This window comes from Macaca mulatta, chromosome 3, assembly GCF_049350105.2.
Source record: "Macaca mulatta isolate MMU2019108-1 chromosome 3, T2T-MMU8v2.0, whole genome shotgun sequence".
Classification (NCBI taxonomy): domain Eukaryota; kingdom Metazoa; phylum Chordata; class Mammalia; order Primates; family Cercopithecidae; genus Macaca; species Macaca mulatta.
In genome coordinates this window covers 31,861,477-31,885,872 of record NC_133408.1, presented here as the reverse complement: position 1 = coordinate 31,885,872, position 24,396 = coordinate 31,861,477, and the positions used below count along the sequence as shown (strand labels likewise).

Sequence of the window (24,396 nt, the reverse complement as noted above, 5' to 3'; positions counted from 1 at the left end):
TACATACACAATAAATACATTTTTAGTTTTTCAAAAATCATCTTTTTAATCTGCATACCTGTCAGCTTTACATATCTTTAGCTTATTCAGATTTTGTCTTTTTAAAGTTTTATAGTTTTAAAGTTTAGTTTTTTCAAAATTTTAATCCCAGCCAGTTCTCTCTCATTAAAAAAAAAAAAAGAAAAGAAAAAGAAATGCTCTTTTGGTTTCCTCCAAGCAAGTTGTTTATGGGTTTCATGGAATGTGATATAGTAGACTACATAATTGCAGTTTAACTCTTCTTTTTTTCACATTTAGGTTCCTTACCGATTACATGCCGTTTTAGTTCATGAAGGCCAAGCTAATGCTGGGCACTACTGGGCATATATTTTTGATCATCGTGAAAGCAGATGGATGAAGTACAATGATATTGCTGTGACAAAATCATCATGGGAAGAGCTAGTGAGGGACTCTTTTGGTGGTTATAGAAATGCCAGTGCATACTGTTTAATGTACATAAATGATAAGGCACAGTTCTTAATACAAGGTAAGAGTATATAGGGTGGTATATATTTTTTCAGTAGTCATAAAAGTGACTCTGGTGTGTGGTGTGATTAGTTAAGTGTAATTCAGGCGATGATGGATGTGATTAGGAAATGCTACTGGGTTTTGACAAGACTGAATTGAAAAGTAACGTCAGCAGAGCTAAGAATTGGTATATATTTTGTATTCCAAGTCAACTATTAAATGTAAATACGACCTTTTTTGTCCTCGCTAAAAACGCTTTAGTGACTATTCCACAAATTGACTCATATTTAAAATTTAATTCCTTAGCCTAATATATATAGCCTCTGTTCTTGGCCTCTGATTATCTCCCCACCTTCATTGATCACCAGTGTTCATTTTGAATTTATGTACTTTACTGAACTTCTTGCTGTATCTGCTCATATCAAACCATTTCACACATTTATGTCTGCATGTTCTTACATGTTTTATTTTTTGCCAGTAATTCTTTTGCCTAATTCTTGTGCATCTGTCAAGATTCAGTTCAGGTGTCATTTCCCCTGCAAACTGGATCTGCCAGAAAGTGTCTCTCCTTCTGCTCTCCCAGCGTCTGTCTCCTGGGCATTGACTGTTGCGTATTGGAATTGTGTGATGACTTGCCGTGCGCATTTCTCTCTCCTCTGCTCAAAGCCAGAGACCGTGTCATTCTAGGTCTCAAGTTTTGTATTTCTGATATTCTGATATATGCTTTGCATATAGAAAACAATAAAAGGTTTATTGATATTGATTAAAATAATCTTTTTATATTTAGTCATTCAGCAGAATCAGCTAGGCAGTCTACTTCTGACTGAAAAACTGAAGTTATTTTTCTGTGTGTATAGTAGAAGTTGAGTAATTCTTCTAAATACTCTAGTTTTAAGATCTTCTATGTCAACTAATTTTCATAATTGCATATTTAAGTCTACTTAACTTCTTCATATGACAAGCAATTTTAGTTTTATTTTGAGCTAATAAGGTTAACATGGTTGTGAGTTGGTTACATTTGTGAAAAGTTTTACTTTTTAAGTAATCAAACATCTGGCATTTTCCAGTAATGGCAAGAGTAGTACTACATCACTGTTAGAGTAGCAGAGAAAAAAAAGTGGCCAGGCACGGTGGCTCACGCCTGTAATCCCAGCACTTTGGGAGGCCGAGGCGGGCGGATCATGAGGTCAGGAACTCGAGACTATCCTGGCTAACACGGTGAAACCCCACCTCTACTAAAAATACAAAAATTTAGCTGGGCGTGGGGCGGGTGCCTGTAGTCCCAGCTACTCGGGAGGCTGAGGCAGGAGAATCGTTTGAACCCAGGAGGCGGAGCTTGCAGTGAGCCAAGATTGTGTCACTGCACTCCAGCCTGAGTGACAGAGAGAGACTCCATCTCAAAAAAAAAAACAAAACACTTGGCTTTGTGTTTTCTCTCATTTCTGCTCTTAAGATAAAAAAAAAAAATGTGAGACCATTACCTGTGATGGATTATCAAACATTTTTATCATTGTTTTTCTGCGCATTTGTTTGAATTTTAAAAAGTGTTTTAGGTAATAATTATTTGCTAAACAGTAGTAATTCTTAAGTAGTATTGATTGGCTAATTGGTAATAATTCATAGTTTAAATTCTATTTGAAATGCAATCTATTTTGAGTGTTGCATGTTCCCTTTAATTCTTAATTTTATACTAGTTTTTGAAATATTATTTGCAGAAGAGTTTAATAAAGAAACTGGGCAGCCCCTTGTTGGTATAGAAACATTACCCCCGGATTTGAGAGATTTTGTTGAGGAAGACAACCAACGATTTGAAAAAGAACTAGAAGAATGGGATGCACAACTTGCCCAGAAAGCTTTGCAGGAAAAGCTTTTAGCGTCTCAGAAATTGAGAGAGTCAGAGACTTCTGTGACAACAGGTTTGTCCATTTTTATTAAGCTTTGTTTGATTATCAATATTGTTATTGTTATAATGATAAGATATGCTCATTATTAAAAAGGTTTAGCTGTCTTAAAGTATGAGGAAATCAGTAGAAATCATCTCACATTCCATCAGTCAGATTATCACAGTTAACAGTTTAGTTTGCCTTTTTGCCAGACACCACTGTATACAGTTATATGTTTTTCAAGATAAATGAGATGATTCCGTTGACTTTCCCTCTACCTACTCTGCCTATGTTGGGTGGGCTTGAATTTTCTTGGCAAGTAGCCGAGAAAGCTGTGAAATCTACAAGAAACCCAAACCAATTCAATTTGACCAAAATAATACTACCGGTATATTCATATATACTTTGTGCAATCGTAAAATACTACCATTAATAACTGTTTGATGTTTTTCAGAATTGTTAAGATTAAAAGAAAATTGACCAAAACTATTTAGTATATCATAGGTAAAAAATAAGTGTAACCTCTAAACCAAAGATATAAATGCATAAACATATAAATATTTAAAAGCATTATTCTTAAATAAACTATTAGCTGATGAAATCAATAAAATAAGTCAGAGTAAACACTGTATGAGAATTAAGAAAATAGTTTCTAGTAAAATTGAAAATATGTTGTCTTTTGGTTTTCTTAAAAGATTACTCTTATCACTGAGTTGCAAATATGTTTTAGGGCAACATGTTTTCTGGTATGGAAAATGCTATTTCTGGGTACAAATTGAGGAAATGAGAAGCAGATAAATTAAGCCCATATATTTCCCTCAAACTCATTTGTCTCTTTTTATAAATGCTAGTGAATGTTATTGAATAACCTTTTTTTCCCCCCAAGATCTGTATGTTTTGTTTTTTAAGGAATCAGTTCCAGCTTTTGTTGGTTTAATTTCATCTTTTACAGACAGAGATTTCCTTGCAGCATTACCTGGTTGGGTTTCAGCATTATCGTTTGAACTTTAGAAGGAATTATTACTTAAGTAGAAGATTATTTTACAGTGCTACAATGTAGTATTGTGATTGATACAGGCATGCACAAATCTGTCCAGATGACTTATTTTCATGTAGATCAAATAGTTGTCATCGATTTTGATCCTGAGAGGCAGATAATTCAGCATTTTTAAAAAGGATAATGGTATTACAGCAACATTTTGATATTCCAATGCTATGGAGAATACCACTGTTATAGTGGCTGGTGAACTCTACCATTAGGTAGGACTGCACTTTTCCCCCCATATGTACAAGGCTACCATGTAGAGCAGGTGAAGCTATGTGGGTCCACAACAATGTAGTTTTTAGTACACATCAAGAGGTATCTAAGCTCAAATCACAGTGTAGTAACTATATTACAGTTCCTTTCATTTTTAAAGCATTTCTGTCCCTTTGTGATTTCATGCTTTGCATTCTGTATGTATTCTTTCCAAATCACTCCTCAGAACCTGCCCCAAGATGGAGCTACTGTGTTACTGTTCCCTTAACGTTTACTTATTCCATTCACATGTGACTATTCTTGTTATTAGTGGGAGGAAGGGGCTGCATAAGGTAGTATAAGCAGTTGTTGTACCTAAGCTCCCTGATACGGGTGAATCCTCCATTCATTGGTTAAGCTCTAGTTTTATTCTTGGCTCACCTGTATATTCTGATACCAGATACTAAGTTCTAGATATCCTTCTCCCTTCATCTTGTCTGTTTCTCGTAAGTCTCACCAAATTTACAGAGTTAACATATTTTATTTCTGCTTAGTCAAACTAATACATATTCCCAACTAATACTCCTATCTGATAAGGACTAGCCATGCCCCATCCTCATTTTACATTTGTCATCTTTTTTTCTTTCTCTGTAAAAAGACCATGTGTGTATAACTGCATCCATTTTCACGATCAGTACATCTGACCTACACTTTACATGGTGTTTTGTAATTTTTAAAAAATGCAGTACTAGGTATTGGACATATATTTTCATGTCTCTTTTTACCATGCAAAATAAACTTGAAGAGAATGTTGATGTATTTCTGGGAGGAACCAGAATAAAAGATAAAGAGATGAAAATGGTCAATTCCTATTCCTAGATGACTCTTGTAATTACCTTTCAGCATGAGTTTTTTAGAAAGCAGTGGTAATACTACTTCTGTAGGAAACATTGTATCCTCTATAGACTTGATGGAAATATGTGCTTGGTTTGAGTTAGTAGAAGTAGCACATGCCAAGTCCATAAATTTACAGAGTGAGACTGTTGTTTAAAAGATTGGTTTCTATTACTATTATCTTTGAGATTATATTAAGAAATTTGTTCTCTGTTGCAGGATAGTTTCACATATCAAAACTGAATAAGGCTAATGTTTCATTAGAACCGTTTATTCCCTATTATTAATAGGGAAATTTTATTTTAATGTCCATGCCATCCTCTTCTGATTCTTCTCATAGTTTTCAAAGTAAGTAATTTAATTTGGTATAATACTTCCAGGATCTCAAAGCAAACCTGTATTTTAATCTCTCAGGTGTTCACTGGTGTTAGGAGTGACTAGTGGAAATAATAAAAGGAAATCTTGTTTATAAAATTCACCGGAATGATTTTTTTCCTCCTTGCAAAATCTTCTCATTAAAGCTGAAACATAAGACCTAATAAAATTCAGTTTCTACTGATTGATATTCCAAATAAGAGTACTAATTCATATTATATTAATCAAATTAGTATTTGTTCCTCTTCTGCTAAAATGTGATCGAGAAATTCATGCATATCAGTTCTCCAGCACCATTCTTTCCCTACTGAGATAATAAATGATGGGAAAGTATTTTTTGGTTCATTTCATGCTGCTTCCCTAGATCTGCTTACTGCAAAGGCCAACTTACTTGAATACTTTTGTTTAGATTTGTAGCCAACCATTCTTTACTATGAATGTATGGATCAGAATTACTAGGGGGATTTTTTTCTGAGTATGAACAGCACACCGTACCTAAGACCACGTAAGACATACTGGAATCAGAATCTCTGGAGAAAGGATCTGATACTATCCTATCTTAAAGAGATCTTCAGATAATTCTGAGGTATACTTCTGGTTAAGCAGCATGACCCTAGGCTGTATTTATAAAACAGAAATTATTCTGGAGAGAAGAGCTTTGTCTGAGTTACTATTTTACTTATGTTACTCTTGTCTTATCCAAGAAGTATCTGAAGTCCTTACAATATAGCACACTCAGACTTTTTTAAAAAATAAGGAAACACTAGTGAAGATTGGAATGAAATGTATTGCATAAGGTTTTGTAAATTTGTCTAGAGGCAGCAGGCAGAATTGGCTCCGGGACTTCTTTACAAACACTGTCTGCAAGTTAAAAATAAACTGATGTTCCAGGAGAGTACAGTTGGATCCTGAGAGTAAGACCTGGTGGAATGAACAATATCTTCATTGTTCTCAGGTTTCTTGAAAGCGGGAACTAGGTGATATTCTTTTGTTTTGTTTTGAGAGTTTTGCTTTGTTGCCCAGGCTGAAGTGCACTGGCACGATCTTAGCTCACTGCCTCCCGGGTTCAAGCAATTCTTGTGCCTCAGCCTCCTGAGTAGCTGAGACTAGTGGCATACACCACCACACTGGGCTGATTTTTTTGTATTTTAGTAGAGACAGGGTTTCACCATGTTGACCAGGCTGTGGCCTGAAACTCAAACTCCTGAGCTCAGGCAGTCCTCCACCTTGGCCTCCCAAAGTGCTAGGATTACAGGCGTGAGCCACCACGTCAGGCCTGGTGGTGTTCTTATTTATATCTCCAGCATCTAGTATAATAAATGACATGTGGTAGATGCTCCTTGAAAGTTTTCTATTAATAAATTCATTCCCTATGGAGATTCCCAGTCATGAATTTACTAGGGGTGATCCTCAGTTTAGGAGAACACACAATTTTAAAGTAGAGACAAAATAGTCACACAAAAAGGAGGCAGGCCAAATACATGTGGTGAGGATGTAGCTCTTTGTTCTGGATAAATGTATGGTTTGACTGGTTTCTAAACCTCTCTCCCCCACCCCCCTCAGATTTTCTTTGGAATGGGGCCCAGGAATCTGAAGTTTCAGAAGTTCCACCAGTGATTCTATGCAGCCACCTAAGCGTGGCTCTTTGTAGGCCCTTACAGGGTATGGTAGACTTTTAAATACATGTCTAGAAATGGATGGATTGTATATCTCTCAAGCAGTCCCCTTTAAATCTTCTTCAATGTGAACATAATAAGTATGACTTATTAGTAAGTCAACAAAATAAAGACTCCTGAAAGATATTAGAGATGTTGGTCTTATTTTTATAGTTAAGAGCAGATCCTTACTCTTTAATAGAAAGCCAATTGGTCGTAAAGTTGACCTTCTTAATATACTGAAGACATAACCAGGAAATATGCATAAGTAAAGCACCCCCAAACCCCCTCAATACCCTATTTCAACATGAAGATGGGCAAAAGGAGCAGGCTCAGAGTTACCTCAGAATGTTGAGTTGTCTTCTGTAACAGCTGGAGAAGCATGGCCGGAAAGTCACTCTGTGGAGGCCAGTCATTTGAAAATCCTAGAGAAATACCCGTAGAACAGGTGAGTGATTTGAGAAAGACTTTAGGAATAAGGATATTATTCACTTCCATACAGAACTGGTCATTCATGGTGAAATGAGTGCATTTAATAAAAAATTAAACAAAAAGTTTGTTTGTTTCCAGTCTCCCAGGGTTTCAAACCATTGTGGGTTTACCTACCGTGACTACAACACTGCTCATCTAAGTTCCCTGGGAGGTATATACCTAGGGAAAACCCTCGAGAAAATTGTCCTATATGGCATTTAGAGAATTTATAGCTGTAGGCCACTAGTGATGAGGTTTTTAATAAGGTTAGAGGATGAACAACAATTGTATTATATAGTAAAAGCCAAACTTGTTCTGCTGTTGTTCCTAACAAAGAAATAGAAATTACTAAAGTGTATGGTAGGGTGTTAGTTTCGTGAGCCTTCCATACAGAGCAACACAATATAACCAGTACATGTTATGTTGAATAGAGAGTAATTCTTTTTGTTTAAAAATATGGGTAGGTAGGTAAAGCCTGGAAAGAATGTATCAGAATTATTAATAGTGCTTATCTCTGAGTAATGCAAAGAGTTTTTAATTTTCCACATTTTTCTTGTTTGTTCTAGTAAACATTTTCATTCTTTGGTTTGATAAAATGAAGACAAAACCTCTTTTTTGTCTTCTTTGACGATTTTTTATACGAACTTTATTTTATAATCTGATTCCCTTATAATTCTTCCGAGACCACTTCCCTGTGAGTAGCCTGTGTTTCATCTACACCAGATTACTCCTCATTTTTCTTGCATGTAGGAAATTTTCCTGTCATTATGGCATGTTCATGAAGTATCCTTTATCTTAAAAATGTTCTTTTATCGTCATTGTTCATGAATGTTTGCATATTCTTTAAGATCTTCCTCATATCCCAGAGTCTTTGTGAATTTCTCTGAGAGCACTTCTGTAGCAGCTGTTATCTTTTTCCTCTTAATTCCAACCTTTTCTTACTACCAAATGTATTATGTTCTTCTCTATTGTACTTACATTTTGGCTTGCCTTCCAATGTAGAGTCTCATGTATAGCAGGGATTTTATGAATCTTTGATCAGACCTTACAGTGTGCTGTTCCTTCTGCCTGGAATCTTTTCTATTCTTTTCTCCAAGATAATCCTCTACAAATTCTTCAAAACCCACCTAAGTTAGCACCTCTTCTGGAAAGTGTTTCTTAACAGGCAACATTATCTCAAGTATGTGTATTGGGTCCACAGTGCTTTTATAAAACCTTGTGCGTAACTTTTATTGCATTTAGCACATTGTATTATAATAGAATGTATATTTATCAGATTTCACTGAGAGTTCCTTAAAATTAGTGATGTACTCTTTTTTGTTTTTTACAATTGTAATACCTAATATTGTACTGAAAATGGCAGAGGTTCAATAAACATGTTGGGAATGCAATTTGAATTTTTTGTTTCCAGTCTCCCAGGGTGTCAAACTATTGTAGGTTCAACTACCATGACAACAAAACCACTTGCGTAAGTTCCCTGGGAGGTGTATATATAGGGCAAACCCTAGAGAAAATTGTTCTGTATGACGTTTAGCCGGAAGCATTCAGTGTTACTCATAAAGTTTTTGCACTCAAACTCCTTTATGGAAGGAAACCTTGGCCCTGGTGACCTAAGGTGGATTTGACTTGTGTTGATCAGATAAAATTACTCTTGGCCCTAAGAACCAATTTTACAAAGATTCTAGGTTTCAGTGGGTCATTAGACCAATGTCAGACCAATTGGATTTATTGCTTTAAGTTCACATCCAGTTATTAACCGTTGACGTTATCTACTGTGGTGAAGAGAGGAAGAGTGCCAAACACAAGGAAAAATTTTATCAACAAGGAGTTTCTCTCCCAGCCCTAAAGCAGCTGGCATGAGTCACCTGTCATGAATTCTTCCGGAAGCAGAAGTATTGCTAAGCTGATGGTAGCCAAAGGTTTTCTTTGTCGATTACTCATGGGCGTTGAAAGGCTATTCCAGTTCAAAATCAGGAAATGATTTAATGAGGACATTAAACTTCTTTTAACTTCTCTCCTTCCTTTTTGTACACATTATAGGCATCCTCACCTCTGGTTTTCCTTATCACATAGTTTTACCTCCATGATCTCAGTTAACTCATGTCAAAAACTTGGTATGTTCATGTGCAGTCTCCACACCTTTGTGTCCAAAATATGTTTTGATTCTAGCCAATTTTGTGTCCCTCTGTTGCTCTCTCTGTTAATCAGAAGGCACATTTCTTTCTTTTTCATGTTGCTCTACTGCCTTCTATTACCTTCACTGATCTCTAGTTTTACTTTCCTCTCTAATTCATTCTTCACAGTATCCCCAGAATAATTTTTTAAAAACTTGTGTTGCCATTATGTTTAAAAAATACTTCCAATTGCCTGATCTAAAGTCTGTTAGTGCTTTTGTCCCTACCTGCATCATCTCTTGCCATTTCTCCACTCTCGTACTGTAGTCCAGTCATATTATTATCTTTTTTGAATCTAGTCCATGCTCACTGCATGGACTCTTCATTCTTCCACGTAGCAAAACAACCCATTCATTATTCAGCTTAATAGGTCAGTGTAGGTCACAATCCAGATTGCTTATATCTCTTCACTGCCATTGTAGCCCTAGAAAGTGTTATAATATTGTCAAAATGTATATGTATGATTATTTGGTTAGTGGTGTTCTCCACAGATGACTGTCAGCTTCATGGAGACAGAGACTGGCTGCTTTGTCAGAGACTCACTGAGATAAACCCTTCTGGTCATGTAAGGATTTGGGGCTTGTCTAGTCTAGGGAACATCCAGTGGACGTTCATTGTACATTGTTGGATATATGAGTCTGGAACTCAAAAGATGGGTAGGAGACATCATGAATTTTTATCGGCACCAGTTTGCTTTTCCTGTGACAACACTCAGCTACTGGGGGCAAGTGCAGAAAAGATGGAAGGTTAGGTTCATTCAGGGTTAGGATTTTGCCAGGAAGTATGAAGGAGGACGCTGTGGCAGAGAAAAACAGCTCCTGTGCATTCTATGGAAAGTCAGCCCAGGATTGCTGTTCAAACCAAATTCTTTTGGTAAAATGCTGGCAATTTTTCCAAAATGGACTTTTGGTATTTCTCATAGCAGAAAAATCGACTGTGAATTCCTTACCATAAACTATAATGACAGCTTTCTTTCATAATTATTGGAGTACTCTTAGTTCTGGGTTTTTGTTTTTGTTTTTTAATGAATTTTGGGAAGAAGTGCTGTACGTGGAAGGATATATTTTACTTTGAATGGAAGACTAAGATTGGTTCTTACATAATTTCAGATATAGAAATAAATAAAAGATTTATCTTAGTATAGACTCTGTGGTTTATATTAGATATACAATTGATTCTTTTCTCATGAAGCACAAGCAGCAGGAGACCCAGAATATCTAGAGCAGCCATCAAGAAGTGATTTCTCAAAGCACTTGAAAGAAGAAACTATTCGAATAATTACCAAGGCATCACATGAGCATGAAGATAAAAGTCCTGAAACAGTTTTGCAGTCGGTAAGAACTTTTCTTTTGGCTCTCTGAACATAGCCATGGTCACGACATTTCCCCCAGTATAGTGGAGAGGGACCTGTCTGGGAGTCAGGAGAGACAGGGCCCAGTAATGGCTCTGCCATGGGCATGATCAGTGACCATGGGCAAGTCATCTAATGCCCAGGCTGTGATTTCCTCAGCTGTAATTGTAAAGACACTTTTCTCTTCAGTTTCTGTCTTTCTACTATAGAAGTCTAATGAATCATAATCACAGATTAAATTGACCATTTGATTTGGAACTTAAAAAGAGAAGTGTAAAATATAGCAGTATTTCTCCTGTCTCTCACCCATTCCTCCATCCGTAATCTGATTACATTGGAATAGTTGGGAATTTAAGATGTAATTATCGTGATTTCATGAAATGTGTTTAACAATAAAACTACTAGATGCTGTAGGTTACAGTATTATTAGAAGGATAAGTATGATGTTGCAAAACTGTTTATGAATATTTCAGGAACGTCCTGTGCAAAAACGTCATTAGCCTACTCTGGTAGTTTTCAAATGCATCTTTTTATAACAGTAAATTGAGCATGTTGGTGTTATACTATGTTATCAGTGCATATGACATTCTCAGAGGAGCTATTTCAAGAATTTGTTACTACTAAATCTTTCACTTCCTGTAGTCATTTATCTTTTGTTAGTGAGCATAAGCAGCTCTAATGCAGATTTTATAGTAGCTCCTTTTAATATTTGAAGATTCCCCTTGACAACTAAAAAGAGTACGACATACCATAATTTTACAGCACATAATTTTCTGCTTAGTAAGTGAATTCAATGCCAGCAATAACCTGCTAATTGCAATGAGGCCTTAAATGTATAATAAGACTTCCTTTAGCCAGAATGTTCAAGAGATATGTTACTCTGTTGATTTTGTTTTGATGAACTAAATAACAATAAAAATTATTTTTTGTTTGAACAATTTTGAAAATGTATTAATATATCATCTTATTAAAAATGTATTAATTTAAATAATTATTTGATGATTCCAAATTTTGCAAATGCCTTAGAAGCTTTAAATGAATTTGATATGAACATCACTAACTCTAAAGCTTTTCCTGGAAAATGCTTTGTTTAGTAGATTTGGGATGTCTGCTTCTTGGGTAATGGTAAGAGGAAAACCTAGGGAAGGAGGAAAAACAGTAGTAGGTACAAGGGGAAATAGTTTTGTCTGATAAAAACTGCATTTGCAAGGCCTCTGCTAATTAGAACTTTTATTTGTTAAAGCCTAAATTATGATTAATAAGTGTCACTTTTTAAGCTGGTATTAGAAAAACAAAAGCATTACTTAGCTTAATGTAGAATCCTGATTTTAAGTTTGGAAAATCATATGGAATTTAAATTTGCAGAAGTCACCTAAATTTTGATTGCTCAGCTTAGCATAATATGGATCTCGTCTTATAAGGTAGCAACCTACTGCCTTATCTTTACTTCAGAAAGGAGCATGACAGGGGGACTGTATGATCGACAAATATGCTATTTGTCTATTCATTTAATTGTTTTCTGGAGTGGCATCCACAGTTAGCCCCGTCGTGTATGTAAATCCTGAAGCAAGTCTAAGAATTCATTAACTGGCTTGATTTTACAGTCAGTTGCTTAGCGTCATGGTAACTACTTCATAGGGGGTTTTTTCATTTAAACTTAGCATACACTAGAAGCTAAATTGCACAGGTGAAAAGTATCTTCAGAGTGGGATTAAACATTCTGGATTTTGGAATATTAGTTTTATTTATTATGAATGCAACCTTGAATAAATTGCTTAATTTCTCCAGATAGACCTCAGTTTTCTTTTCCATAAAATGAAGGTAATTGTAGGATTAGTCAAGAGCATTATTTGTAAGTGCTTGGCATGGCATGTAGTGGGCAGTGAGTAACTGTTGGTTTCCGTCTGTTACTTCAGTCCTAACCACCTTTCAAATATGCAATATATTAAAATCAACCTTAGTATAAGAAAAATTTCCTGGAAAGCATAGAATCATGGAAATTAGAGAAAGTCTTCAAATGTTTAGGTACCCTGCTTTTTAGAAAAATGTCTTTACTTTTAAATGGAATACTTCAGGATATTTTCAAAATAGAGAAAAGTAGACCCTGAGAAAAAGTCATGCATAGTCCCACTCACTACTCAAAGTTAATTATTGTAAATATGTTGGTATTTTTTTCACTCTTATTTTAATATGTAGATTTGGGATTTATTTTTATAGTTGAGTTGCATACAAAATTTTGTCTTGCTTTCTTTTAATCACTTACCCTTTATAACCATTTCCCCATGTTATAAACTCAGTAAAAACATTTAGTGACTATTATTCCATTGAATAATTAACATCTTGTTTATGTATCTCCTCCCCCATTGCATATTTGTTTCTATTTTTACATTATAAATAGGCTGCTAGAAATGAAAACTTTTTCTTATTTCAGGTTATTTCCTTAGAATAGATTTTCCATGGTTGAATTACTAGGTTAAAAGGTAAAGGCACATTAATGTGGCCATGGACTTATATAGCTTTTTTGCCATCCTTCTTATGAGACCACTTTTTAAAAAGTCATATAATTAATAAATTTCAGGCAATTCATAAAAATCTTTGTATTTTAATTATTTTTGCAACATACTAACTGAGAAACTTATTTTTAACTCTTTTCAAGTTTAGCCTTTGTTAATGTATTCATATAAGACCTGAAAATAATAGAAAAAGATAAGTAAACATGTATTTTACTTTAGTGAGCCCTTAAATTCTTTACATGAAAAATTTTTATAGTACTTTGGGATATCTAGATTTGATGAATGATACTACAGGATTATTATATGTGGCAAAGTTTCTTCCCCTTTTCAGCTTTTACCCATGTATTTAATCAGCATTTTGCTGTTGAAACTCTTCAATAGTAACTGAAAAGGTTTATAAAACATTTATATTCCCTAAGTGCAATATTTTTCCCCCAAAGGGAATCTGTTTTGTAACAATTAATAGTCTAAGTAATAACCATTTGCCTTAAATTTATATTTTCTTTCCCTAAGATAGGATTGTTTTGGATTGGTTTGCTAGTGAGAAATCATCACCACAAACTCCAAACAGATTTCTGAATCTACCTGTTTATATTTTGCTCTTGTGTACAGAGACCTACTACAGTTCTTCTCTTATATGCTAGAAAGATTAAAAATCCTTAATTAAATGTCATGGACCAAGCACATCTCTGTAGAATGTGTGTGATAGTAGCATTAGGTTAAAATTATTCAAATATAAGCAATTTAAAGTAGCACAACAAAATAGTATAATGACTCATAATAGCTGTCATTTTGGAGAACAGCTGTTACCAGGTGTTGGCTGCATATTATCTCTCATGATCATGATACCTGTTTAGGCTGATCATTTCCCATTGAAAAGTTGTCGATTTTGATAAATTAAGGAGACACATATATGTGTATATATATATTTTAAGACAGGGTCTTACTCTGTAACCCAGGCTGGAGTGCAGTGGTGCAGTCTCAGCTCACTGCAACCTGCGCCTCCCAGGTTCAAGCAATTCTCGTGCCTCAGCTTCCCAAGTAGCTGGGATTACAAGCATATGCCACCATGCCTGGCTAATCTTTGTATATTTAGTAGCAACAGATTTCACCGTGTTGGCCAGGCTGGTCTCCAACTACTGACCTACAGTGATTCGCCCATCTTGGCTTCCCAAACTTCTGGGATTATAGGTATAAGCTACCACGCCATGCCAAAAATAGCATTTATTTTAAAAGGGGCAGTACCAGTTGCAGCTATTGGTTTTGTTTTATTGTTCAATTAAACTCTTTTTCTATACATGCTTCCAGGAAGCCAGAAAATGTTCACATTACTAAAATTTACGTATATTTCTAACGGAAATAAAACCTTTTTAATTGCTGTTATGAAAATGTTTTTTGTAATATCAAAACAAAAGTTTATCTTTATGAAAACTTATGCAATTCAGTTACTTAAGTTGCTTTCAAGCACCTTCAGTACTTTTGGCTTTTTTAATAGGTAAATAGTGGATATGCTAGTTATAAATATGTTGAATAAGATAAATAAGTATGTAAAAATCTGTATGTTATTTTGAATGAATCCTATTAGTGTCATAACGTTTTGAATGAAATTTTCTGAATTTTACACTGACTTCTGTATTAGTGTAGATTACTGAAATGCATAGAATTTGTTAACAATAAAAAGAAAAAAAAGGAATAAATCTGATTGAGTTGTTTAAAATGGGTATCAGCTTCCAACAGCTTTTTCTTATTTTCAGCAAGTGTTTGTTGAACACTTAAGATATAAATATACTGTAGTCTCATAGGCCGTATGTAATTAGTTAAAATAGAATATGGGTATTAACTGGATATGCAATTGATTACCGAAAAGAATAGAAGGATAAAATTATAAGGGAAAAAACCCAACAAATTCTGATGAGTTTAGAGGAGGTCATATCTTATTTTGGTTGAGATATCAAGAAAGGTTTTTGGGAGCTATTAGACTTTTTAAAAAATTGTCAGCTATACAGACAATGATAGAAATACAACTCCACTATTTTTTATCTTAAGTACTTAAAAGTTCTAAATACTTTCAGGGAAAAATGCAATGATATTGGTAATACCCAGTTTGAGGATGTAAAGGGAAAACTGTAGATTTTGTGTTACTACTTGATGAATACATTTGCTTCTGATGTTCAGTTTTACGTGGTTTCATTTGATACCTACCAAGTAAATGCAGGTATTTTTAAAAGATTTAAGAGTATGCACTTAAACAGTTTAATAGTGCATGTGCATTGGAACTTTTAAAAATAAGTCATATGGGTACGGGGCTGCTGCTTAGGGATGTGCAGGTTACACAGTTGTGCAAAGATGCCATTGTTCTCCACTGTTCTCTTTTCTAATGTTTATATTAATGATTTCCTTCTGCAGAAACCTGAAAATACTACAAGCCAACCACTTTCTAATCAGCGAGTTGTAGAGGTGGCGATCCCTCATGTAGGGAAATTTATGATTGAATCAAAGGAGGGGGGTTATGATGACGAGGTACATTTTACAGCCCTCTGCACCATTGCTACTTAACTTTTGCTATTTAATACAAATACTTTGGGCATGCCTGTACCCTCATACTTAATGTCTGTTGCTACATAACATACAGCTTTGCCCCCTCATAGTCCAAAATTACTTTACCAATTATTAACAGAACTTTGAATTTCAAATGAAAATTTAAGTAGAAAACGTATGGAATTGTCAAAAGAATTTTCTATTTCTGGAGTTAATTCTTTTATGCAGAAATAGTACCAGTTTACTTTCAGGTTCGCAGATTACAGTAAGATTTGTTTAATTAGTACAAAATTTTTTTGGATTTAAAAATAATTTTTTATATTCCATTCCTGTTTTACTGGAATTACTTATTATAATACTTTGCCCGCTAGCTCCTGCCGGAAAATCCCACAGCATGATTGCAGGATGCATAATTGATGTTTTTGCTACTACAGCCTCTCCATGTGACTGTGAGTGGAATAACTCATCAGCATTACTGAGTGTCTACTGTTAGTAGGACCTCCATCTTTATTCTTATCTCTTCACTGTCAATTCTCATTTACTTAGTTTTCCAACAGTATGGAGGCATTTTTGTTTCTCATGATTTAGTTCTTTGGAATCCAGATGAAAATGATCTATTGTCTTATTCTATCAGATTATTTTCTCCCCTTTTCCACTTTTCTCTTGAGACTCTTAATATTACTCTTTTTGAGGAACGGCCACTAAAGCTGTTTTTGAACAGGAACACAGAGAAGGCCATAACTACTGGGAAGTGGGGGAGGGGTGTAATTTGGTAAAACGCTTGTTGGATTCTAGTTTTTATGGGTTTGGATAAGAATTGCTTTTATATTAGTTTTTTTCACGTAACTTTTTTTCTGACTTACTCCAGTGTTACTTTCGTGCCAGAGTTAATCACCAAAGTCAGAAGTGTCATAAAGACATATTACTGTACCAGCGTAGGAAATCACAGGCATAACGAGGATAAGCAGATTTGTGAGATAAACTGGTCAGAGAGTATTCTCAAGCAGATGTTAGATATATTGCAATTCTCAGTGTATAATCCAAAGTAAATACAATGAGTAATAGGTTCAGTGAATCAGAGGTAATGGATGCAGTCTCTTGATCGCTATAAGATAGCTTCATAGGGCCTTGAGTAATTTCACTTTGCAGTTATTTTAAAATGTAAACAGCTAAAAATAATCTATTATGAAAACAAAAAAAAATAATGCTTAAGTATTTAGTACTTAATGACTCTACATTGTTCCAGTTAACTATTTTATAAACATGCTAGCTCTTGAAAATTATGGAACCTGGCATGTTTTTAATAAACCTATCAATTTATTGATCAAGCAGTTACGTACTTGTTTTAGGATGTGCCTTCTTTCGTTTAAAAAAGTTGAATTGTGATTAATCATTTAACACTATCTTTTGTGCAAGTGCTTATGCTATTGACAGAGTTGTGTCTTTTGTCATTGTTTTTTAAAATTTATTGCAGTGACAGTTTAACAGTGCATGTGCATTGGAACTTTTAAAAATGAGAGTTGTGGATACAGGGCTGCTGCTCAGGGATGTGCAGGTTGTACAGTCTGCAAGAATGACTAGACAAGGGGCAGAAGTGGGAAGCAAATTGAGTTCATGCTGAGCTCTCTGAGGCTTGAGGAAGAGGTACCTTTTTTAATTGATAAAAAAGGATGTTGCTTTTTCTAAATAGTTCACTCAGAGGATAGCACATTTTAAAATTTGTTTGTCTAGAACCAGGGTGCCTTTTTCAAATTCTCCAATTCAGAGAGGATGCCTTTTTGCAGTTTGCACAAAGGCACCGTGTGAGCCAGCTGTGCCCTGTATGGATGATCTTAAAAGGTGCTTACATGTGTGTTGGATTAAATTTGGTCTTAAAAATGCAACATTTGATTTATAAACATGGAAAACAAAGGAGTTTCAGCTTGCATGTAAGTACATTATTTTAGTTTAAAAACTTTTTTTTAATGTTAACTATCTTCTGTGGCAGATCATGATGACACCGAACATGCAAGGTATTATCATGGCGATAGGTAAATCCAGGAGTGTATATGACAGGTGTGGCCCTGAAGCAGGGTTCTTTAAGGTACAATGAACATTTTCCTTTTCGTTTCTTTTCTTTTTCAAAATTAAACTTCTTAAAATATTTTATTTCTTTGAATTCAGTTTGGTTTTCTGTATAATTTCTCTTTTCCTATCTTAGCTATGGCCACCAGATGTCCTAGGGTTTTCTTTTATGTATTCATTAACCTAATACTGATTCTTTTTCTCTTAATCCAGGTAATTCAAGAAAAAAAATCTTTTTATTTGAGTCACTCTAATAGTGTCCTTTTGATTTGTCAGCAGAAATTTGAATTGTATTTTTTATTTGAAGGGAATGAAGACATTGATGAACAATAATAAGAACTGAGTAAATTGCCTCTGGTAATAGTTCATTTTATCTTCATTGTTCATATTATTAGTCAATATCATAATATTCTTTAATTTTATTACCATTAGGTACTAAATTGCTTTTTGTGTTTATAAAATGATTTAATTATATTATTTTTATGTTTCCCCATAATTAATTTTTGATAACCTAGTCAGTTCAAGACATGCAAGAACATCAAGCTGCACACTAGTCTATGATTTACCCACATCTTTTTCTCTCTAATATCAGAGCTTTACAATGTTTTGATGACAATTTTTTTGCTTTTACAGATTTGAAAGATGAAAATACCACGTATATTTTGTCATTTTATTTATGTTGACCAAAAATCTTCATGTTTTTTTTTTCCACTCTTTTCAAACCCTTCTTAGTGGTTTTAAAAAGCAGGGTTTTTTTGAGGTACAATTTGCTACAAGTAAACTATGCATTTCTTTTTGATATTAAAAATTAAAATTTTTCATTTTCTGTATTTTGGCATCATCCAACTTGATCTTTCAAAAACTGGTTCTTTTTTCACTGTTTCAGTATACAGTGCAAAACAAAAGCCTTGTACACAGTAGTAGACATATCAATAAGCATTTTTGGATTTGTTAGGATTAAGGTAACTAACTCTCCTCATATGCCCAGGACTGAGGGATTTCCTGGACTATAGGATTTAAAGTGCTAAACTGGGAAAGTTCTAAGCAAACTGGTCCCAGGACAAGTTGATCAGCCTATTATTTCCCATAAGAAAGGTTGAAAATCCACTTCTAAAAAAAGAAGAAAAATACATTTTGTATAGTTTCCTGTTTTAATACATTTTTTATAGTTTCCTGTTTTCTTACTGGCTTCTTAATTTTTACAATTAGAAATTCATTCTTAGGCCCAGATAGTGTACATTTTCTTTTCTTTTCTTTTTTTTTTTTTTTTTTGAGACGGAGTCTCGCTCTGTCACCCGGGCTGGAGTGCAGTGGCCGGATCTCAGCTCACTGCAAGCTCCGCCTCCCGGGTTCACGCCATTCTCCTGCCTCAGCCTCCCGAGTAGCTGGGACTACAGGCGCCACCACCACGCCCGGCTAATTTTTTGTATTTTTAGTAGAGACGGGGTTTCACCGTGTTAGCCAGGATGGTCTCGATCTCCTGACCTTGTGATCCGCCCGTCTCAGCCTCCCAAAGTGCTGGGATTACAGGCTTGAGCCACCGCGCCCGGCTGCACATTTTCTTTTCTTAAAAAAACACTGAATATATGTCCTCTAAAGTTTTTATTTCTTGTGGAAAAGTTATTTATGATTTACAGTGCCATTGTCATTTCTGACTAGGTTGGGTCTTTTTATGTTGAATTGGAAATCTCATTTTTATTAAATTAATATCTGCATATAAAGAATCACCTAACTGTATATATTACAACAGTTACTAAGCCCCCAGTGGATAATGACTTTCAGTTATTTAATCTGTTTGACATTCATTCATATCTTTACATAGAATGCTTGGGTTTTTTATTCACAGTTACACATTACCTGTTGAATTTGCTTCTGTAGAATATGAATGATGAGCTCTCCTTCTTTTCCTGCTTCACATACATACACTGAGAGACACAGTTCCCATCCCCCATACACACACACACACACGTGTAAAATCTTTTAATTTCGATTATATCAGAATTCTGCATTTGTAGTATTACTATATATGCTATATATGATTAAACTGTATTATAAATATTACTACTTTCCATTTTTCCCTCAACTTTCATTTTCCTTAAACTTCGTTGTTTTGTTTTTTGGTTTGCTTCGTTTTTTATGTGCATTACTGATTTAGTTTAAAGCTGTCCACTGCTTGTTTAAATCTCTTCTCATTCTGCCTTTATCAATTTTATTTTCCTAGGACATCTATTCTGGAGCTTTATGACCTGCCCTAATCTCTATTGGTTTTTCTTTTCTCCTGATCCATGACTAGTAACCTGACATCTCCTTTCACCATCATGCTGGTGATTCCCTTTGCATCTATTCCTTTGTGTATTTTCTGTATTTCATATATTTTTCTTATTTGGTTTGCTCTATGATTTTGATAGTACAGCAAGAAAATATGGGCAAGAATCAAGTTTGTGAAAGAGGGACAGAATATTGTCTTAAGTAAGTTATGTTATATTGCAACTCTCCGTGCATAATCTCAATAAATACTGTAGTTAATAAACTTCAGTCAATCTGAGGTCAAAATTTTCAAGTAGCTTTGGAGATTTTTGAGTCGAGTTTGATGTTTTACTCATAACGTAAACTTGTGCTCTTTGTCAGATGTTAAAAATAATTACTACAGTATTTCTATTTCACTAACCATTCTCCTTACTATCCTGATACTCCCTTTCCTGCTTTTTTTTTTTTTTTTGCTGGAAAAACACAAGAATAGCTGGAATGTACATTAGGAAGGAAGTAGTTTATAGGTTGATATTAGCAGCCAGACTGCCTTGGCCGACTGCTTTGTAGGTTTGATTTTGGGCAAATTATTCAATCTTTGTATCTCAGTTTCCCAAGGTGTTAAATAACTATTTATTTTATTGAGTCATTGTGACCTTTAAAAACATTCTATCAATGTTACGCTTTTAAAGTAGTATCTGGTTGATAGTAAATGCTCGGAATTTAGCTGTTATTGTTGTTAGTATTATCACGAAGCTTATCTTATGTGTCCAGTTCTGGTCCACATATAGTAGGAGATGAAAAATGAGAGTACCATGTCTGTGTCAAGGACTTTTATTTGCTAATATAATTTTTTAAACTCATTTGTTAGAAATTGTCAGTTCCATTTTAGAGTAACAAAATTAACAGTTTCATTTGGCTTTACCTAATAATTACTATCACAAAACTCTCTTTCTACCTTTTTATCTCTTTAGTGTGTGTATATGTTTATAAAATTTCTGAAGCTTGCCTACATTTTCACCTGTGATTGCGTTTATATATGTGTGTAACCCTATGGAAACATACATCAAGTTGTTTCTAATTAATGCATGTTTTTGGTAAAGGTACAAGCATTTGGACAACTCCAGCTGATAATATGTCACCTTAAAAATTTTTTCATATAAAACATGAAAGTAATATATACAAAATGCAGTTGTATTCAGTATTATAGAAGTGTCTAAAATAAAACTAACAATGACAGTCTCTGCCACTGCCCTGTTGTAACCATTCTTAGTGCTGTGTATCTTGTTTTTTTCTTTTTGTTTATAACAATGCACATATACAGAGACTTAAAATTTTTTTAATGTAGATTTTACTGTTCATAATATTTTGTAACTTATATCACTCAGAAATCTATTGTGGGCTTTCTTAAAGTTTAGACAATATCACATTATCTTTACTAGCTGTCTGCATACACACACATGTACACACACTCACACATGTACACACAGTATTCTATGGTATAGATGTACTCTCATTTCTTACATCTTTCCCTCTTTATGGACATGTGTCCTATATTTTCTCCCAGTCTACCCTTTCTATTTGAATTAATTTAGAGTACCTTTTTTCTTAAACAGGTTTTAAAACAGTATGTTCCTTTTCCTACTGTTTGGATTTTTTTTTTTCCGTATGAAAAGATCTACTCTAACCCAGAGTTATAGAAATTTTCCCACTATTTACTTAAAATACTTTTCTTAGTAGATTTTTATTTTGTAAATTCAAATGCTTGCTTTTTAACTCATTAGCATTTTATTAGGGCTTTCTGCGTTCTGTATTAAATGAATTTGGTGTATGTTTTTCTTTTTTGTGCTGTCTTTACCTAAAGTTTGCAATTAGGGTTATGTTAGCTTTGGTAAATGAGTTTAAGAGCTTTCCTGTTTTTTAATACTTCAATGTGTTAGCATAGGAACGATCTGTTCTGTAAGTTAGAACTCACTGGTAAGATCATATGAGCCTAGGGCCTTCTTGCGGGGTAGATCTTTTTAACACATTTTTTGGTTCATTCCACAGTTATTGGCATGTTTAAATATTCTACCTTTTTTTTTGATTGATTCTAATCATCATCAACATTCAGTATTAATTCATAAAATATGTACATACCATAGAATCTAACATGGTGGCTGCTTCTGTCTTCCAGTTCCCCTCAATTAGATAAAGTATTTTTAAATTTTTGTTCTTTTTTGTGCTTAGCGTGTTATAAATTGAGGGAAGAGTTTTTTTGTGTGTTTGTTTTGTTTTGTTTTGTTTTGTTTGAGGCGAAGTCTCGCTGTGTCGCCCAGGCTGGAGTGCAGTGGTGTGATCTCGGCTCACTGCAACCTCCGACTCCCAGATTCAAGCAATTCTCCTGCCTCAGCCTCCCGAGTAGCTGGGACTATAGAAGCCTGCCACCACACCCAGCTAATTTTTGTATTTCTAGTAGAGACCAATGTCACCACATTGGCCAGGCTTGCCTCAAACTCCTGACCTTGTGATCCTCCCTCCTCAGCCTCCCAAAGTGCTGGGATTACAGGCGTGAGGCACCGCGCCTGGTTGTGTTTGTTTTGTGTGTGTTTTTTTTTTTAATACCTCTTGTGTCCTGCCACATCCTGAAAAGATCTTGGTCAGGTTTATTTTACATTAGCTTTTTGGCTATGAAAGAAAACTTTTTAACTCTGTGCCGTTTAGGTACTGCTGAATATGGATTTCCTCATGTATTATGATTAGACCAACTTTTTAATACTCTAAATGTTTGCTAGTGATCAAAATGGTGATGCCACTATCAGCCTTGTTATATGAAACAGGTCTGAGTAAGTGGACTTGCTAAAGTTTAACCTCCGAATTAGGAAGTTACCAACCAGTCACAGGAACTCTTTCAACCACAGGCCCTCCCACATAAGAGTCTGCCCTATAAGAATGCAGTATGAAAAGTTAATAGGCAAAGCAGATCTGGGGAAAAAAAAGAGCAAGAGGATGAGACTGGGCTATACTACACTAACTTGAGTCCTTCTCTCAAATTAACTTTATTGGTTAAGACTAGTTTCTACTATAGAAAATCCCCAAATAAGAGTGGCTTACGGAGAGAAGATTCTGTTGTGTAAAAATGAAATTCAGAAGGAAGCAATACAAAGTTACTATGATAAGCAAAAATAAAAGCCAGAAGATAAAAACAGAATATTTCCAAAGTACTGGTTGCTTGTATGTATGTGTAGAGGTGGGAGGGTCATATTATAATTACAATTACAGGATTAGTGTAGCTTTTTTCATTTATTTTAAAAGACATTAAAATTTCTTTTTTTGTAAATATTTTGTCAGTATCTATTAAAGTACCCTTAGGGTTTTATTGAAGTAATACTTTTGTATTATGAAAATTTTTTCTCAATAGTTGTTTCATTGGTTCATAATAATGGTCCCCACTTGACATAACTTTATCACCCTTTTTTACTTTTGAAATGTCTCTTAATCACTTTGTTTATTCAATAGATATAAAAATGTTTATTAGAATATAAAACATGCTGAAAAGTAGAACTCAGTGAATTTTTTTTTGAATGATACTTTCCTTATTTACATGGCCTTTTAAGGAATATGAAGGGGAAGAAATATTTATCAACATGGTATTAATGAAATTTTGTTCCCTAAAAGTATATGCAGGCCTAAATCGTTAATGCAAAAAATACTTCTCCGTGCATCTTGTTAAATTCAAGTCAGTGGTCCAGCGTTTCCATGCTTAGCCAAAGAAGACTCTTTTCCTCTTGGTTATGTACATTTGTAGCCTGAGTTTTAGGTGCCACATCTTTCAAGTCAGTTACACATCCTGCCTTTAGGCTCTCAGACTTGTACTTCCAACTCAGTGGGTTATCACAATGTGTGTTTACCCATGTGACCACCAACTAGGCCAACAGGTAGAACATCAGGAGTACTACCCTTTTTCCTCCTTCCCATCACTACAGTCTATCCATACCCAAAAGTAGCCGTTATCTGGACTTCTAACAATATACATTAGTTTTCTTGTTGACCTTTATACACTTGGCATCTTTTACTCTAGGTCCTTTTTTGTCTGGCTGCTGTTACTCAGCTGTGTGTTTGGAGCTTCATCCATGTTACACAGTTGTCATTTCTTCCCTCTCATAGTATTTTGTTTTATGACTATAATTTTTTTCTATCCTTCTCTTGATGGACATACTAAAAAGGTATTACCTGTTTATATGCCGGGCATTGTCCTAAATCCAGTGGGTGTAGCTGGGATAATGATGGACTGAGTTCCTACCTTAATGAACCTCATTTTCTGCTAGGGAAACATTAATTAGAGTTATTAATTAGTATGATAAAGAACCAGTTTAATGTGGAAAAAGAACATAAAATGAGAAAACAGAGCTAGTACCTAGAGGGCTTCCTAGAAAAAGTGACATGTAAACTAGTAATACATAATCCAAAATGTAGAATGTAAATGTTTTTCTCTCACTTCCTAATTC

The 24,396-nt window shown here is 34.6% G+C and overlaps 1 protein-coding gene across 11 annotated transcripts in view; it reads left to right on the top strand.

The window, feature by feature from the left end:
* Positions 1–24,396, top strand: part of USP25 (ubiquitin specific peptidase 25) — a 143,559-nt gene that overhangs the window by 98,250 nt on the left and 20,913 nt on the right. For 3 of the 11 annotated variants that reach the window (XM_015133103.3, XM_015133100.3, XM_015133104.3), the window contains exons 16-20: positions 298–526; positions 2,223–2,423; positions 10,388–10,530; positions 15,467–15,580; positions 17,586–17,681. In XM_015133103.3, coding sequence (XP_014988589.3) covers positions 298–526; positions 2,223–2,423; positions 10,388–10,530; positions 15,467–15,580; positions 17,586–17,681 — 783 coding nt within the window. Of the gene's footprint in view, positions 1–297; positions 527–2,222; positions 2,424–10,387; positions 10,531–15,466; positions 15,581–17,382; positions 17,527–17,585; positions 17,682–17,969; positions 18,020–24,396 lie in introns of all 11 variants that reach the window. The other 8 variants (XM_077995887.1, XM_077995890.1, XM_077995889.1 and 5 more) reach the window with 4 other exon arrangements.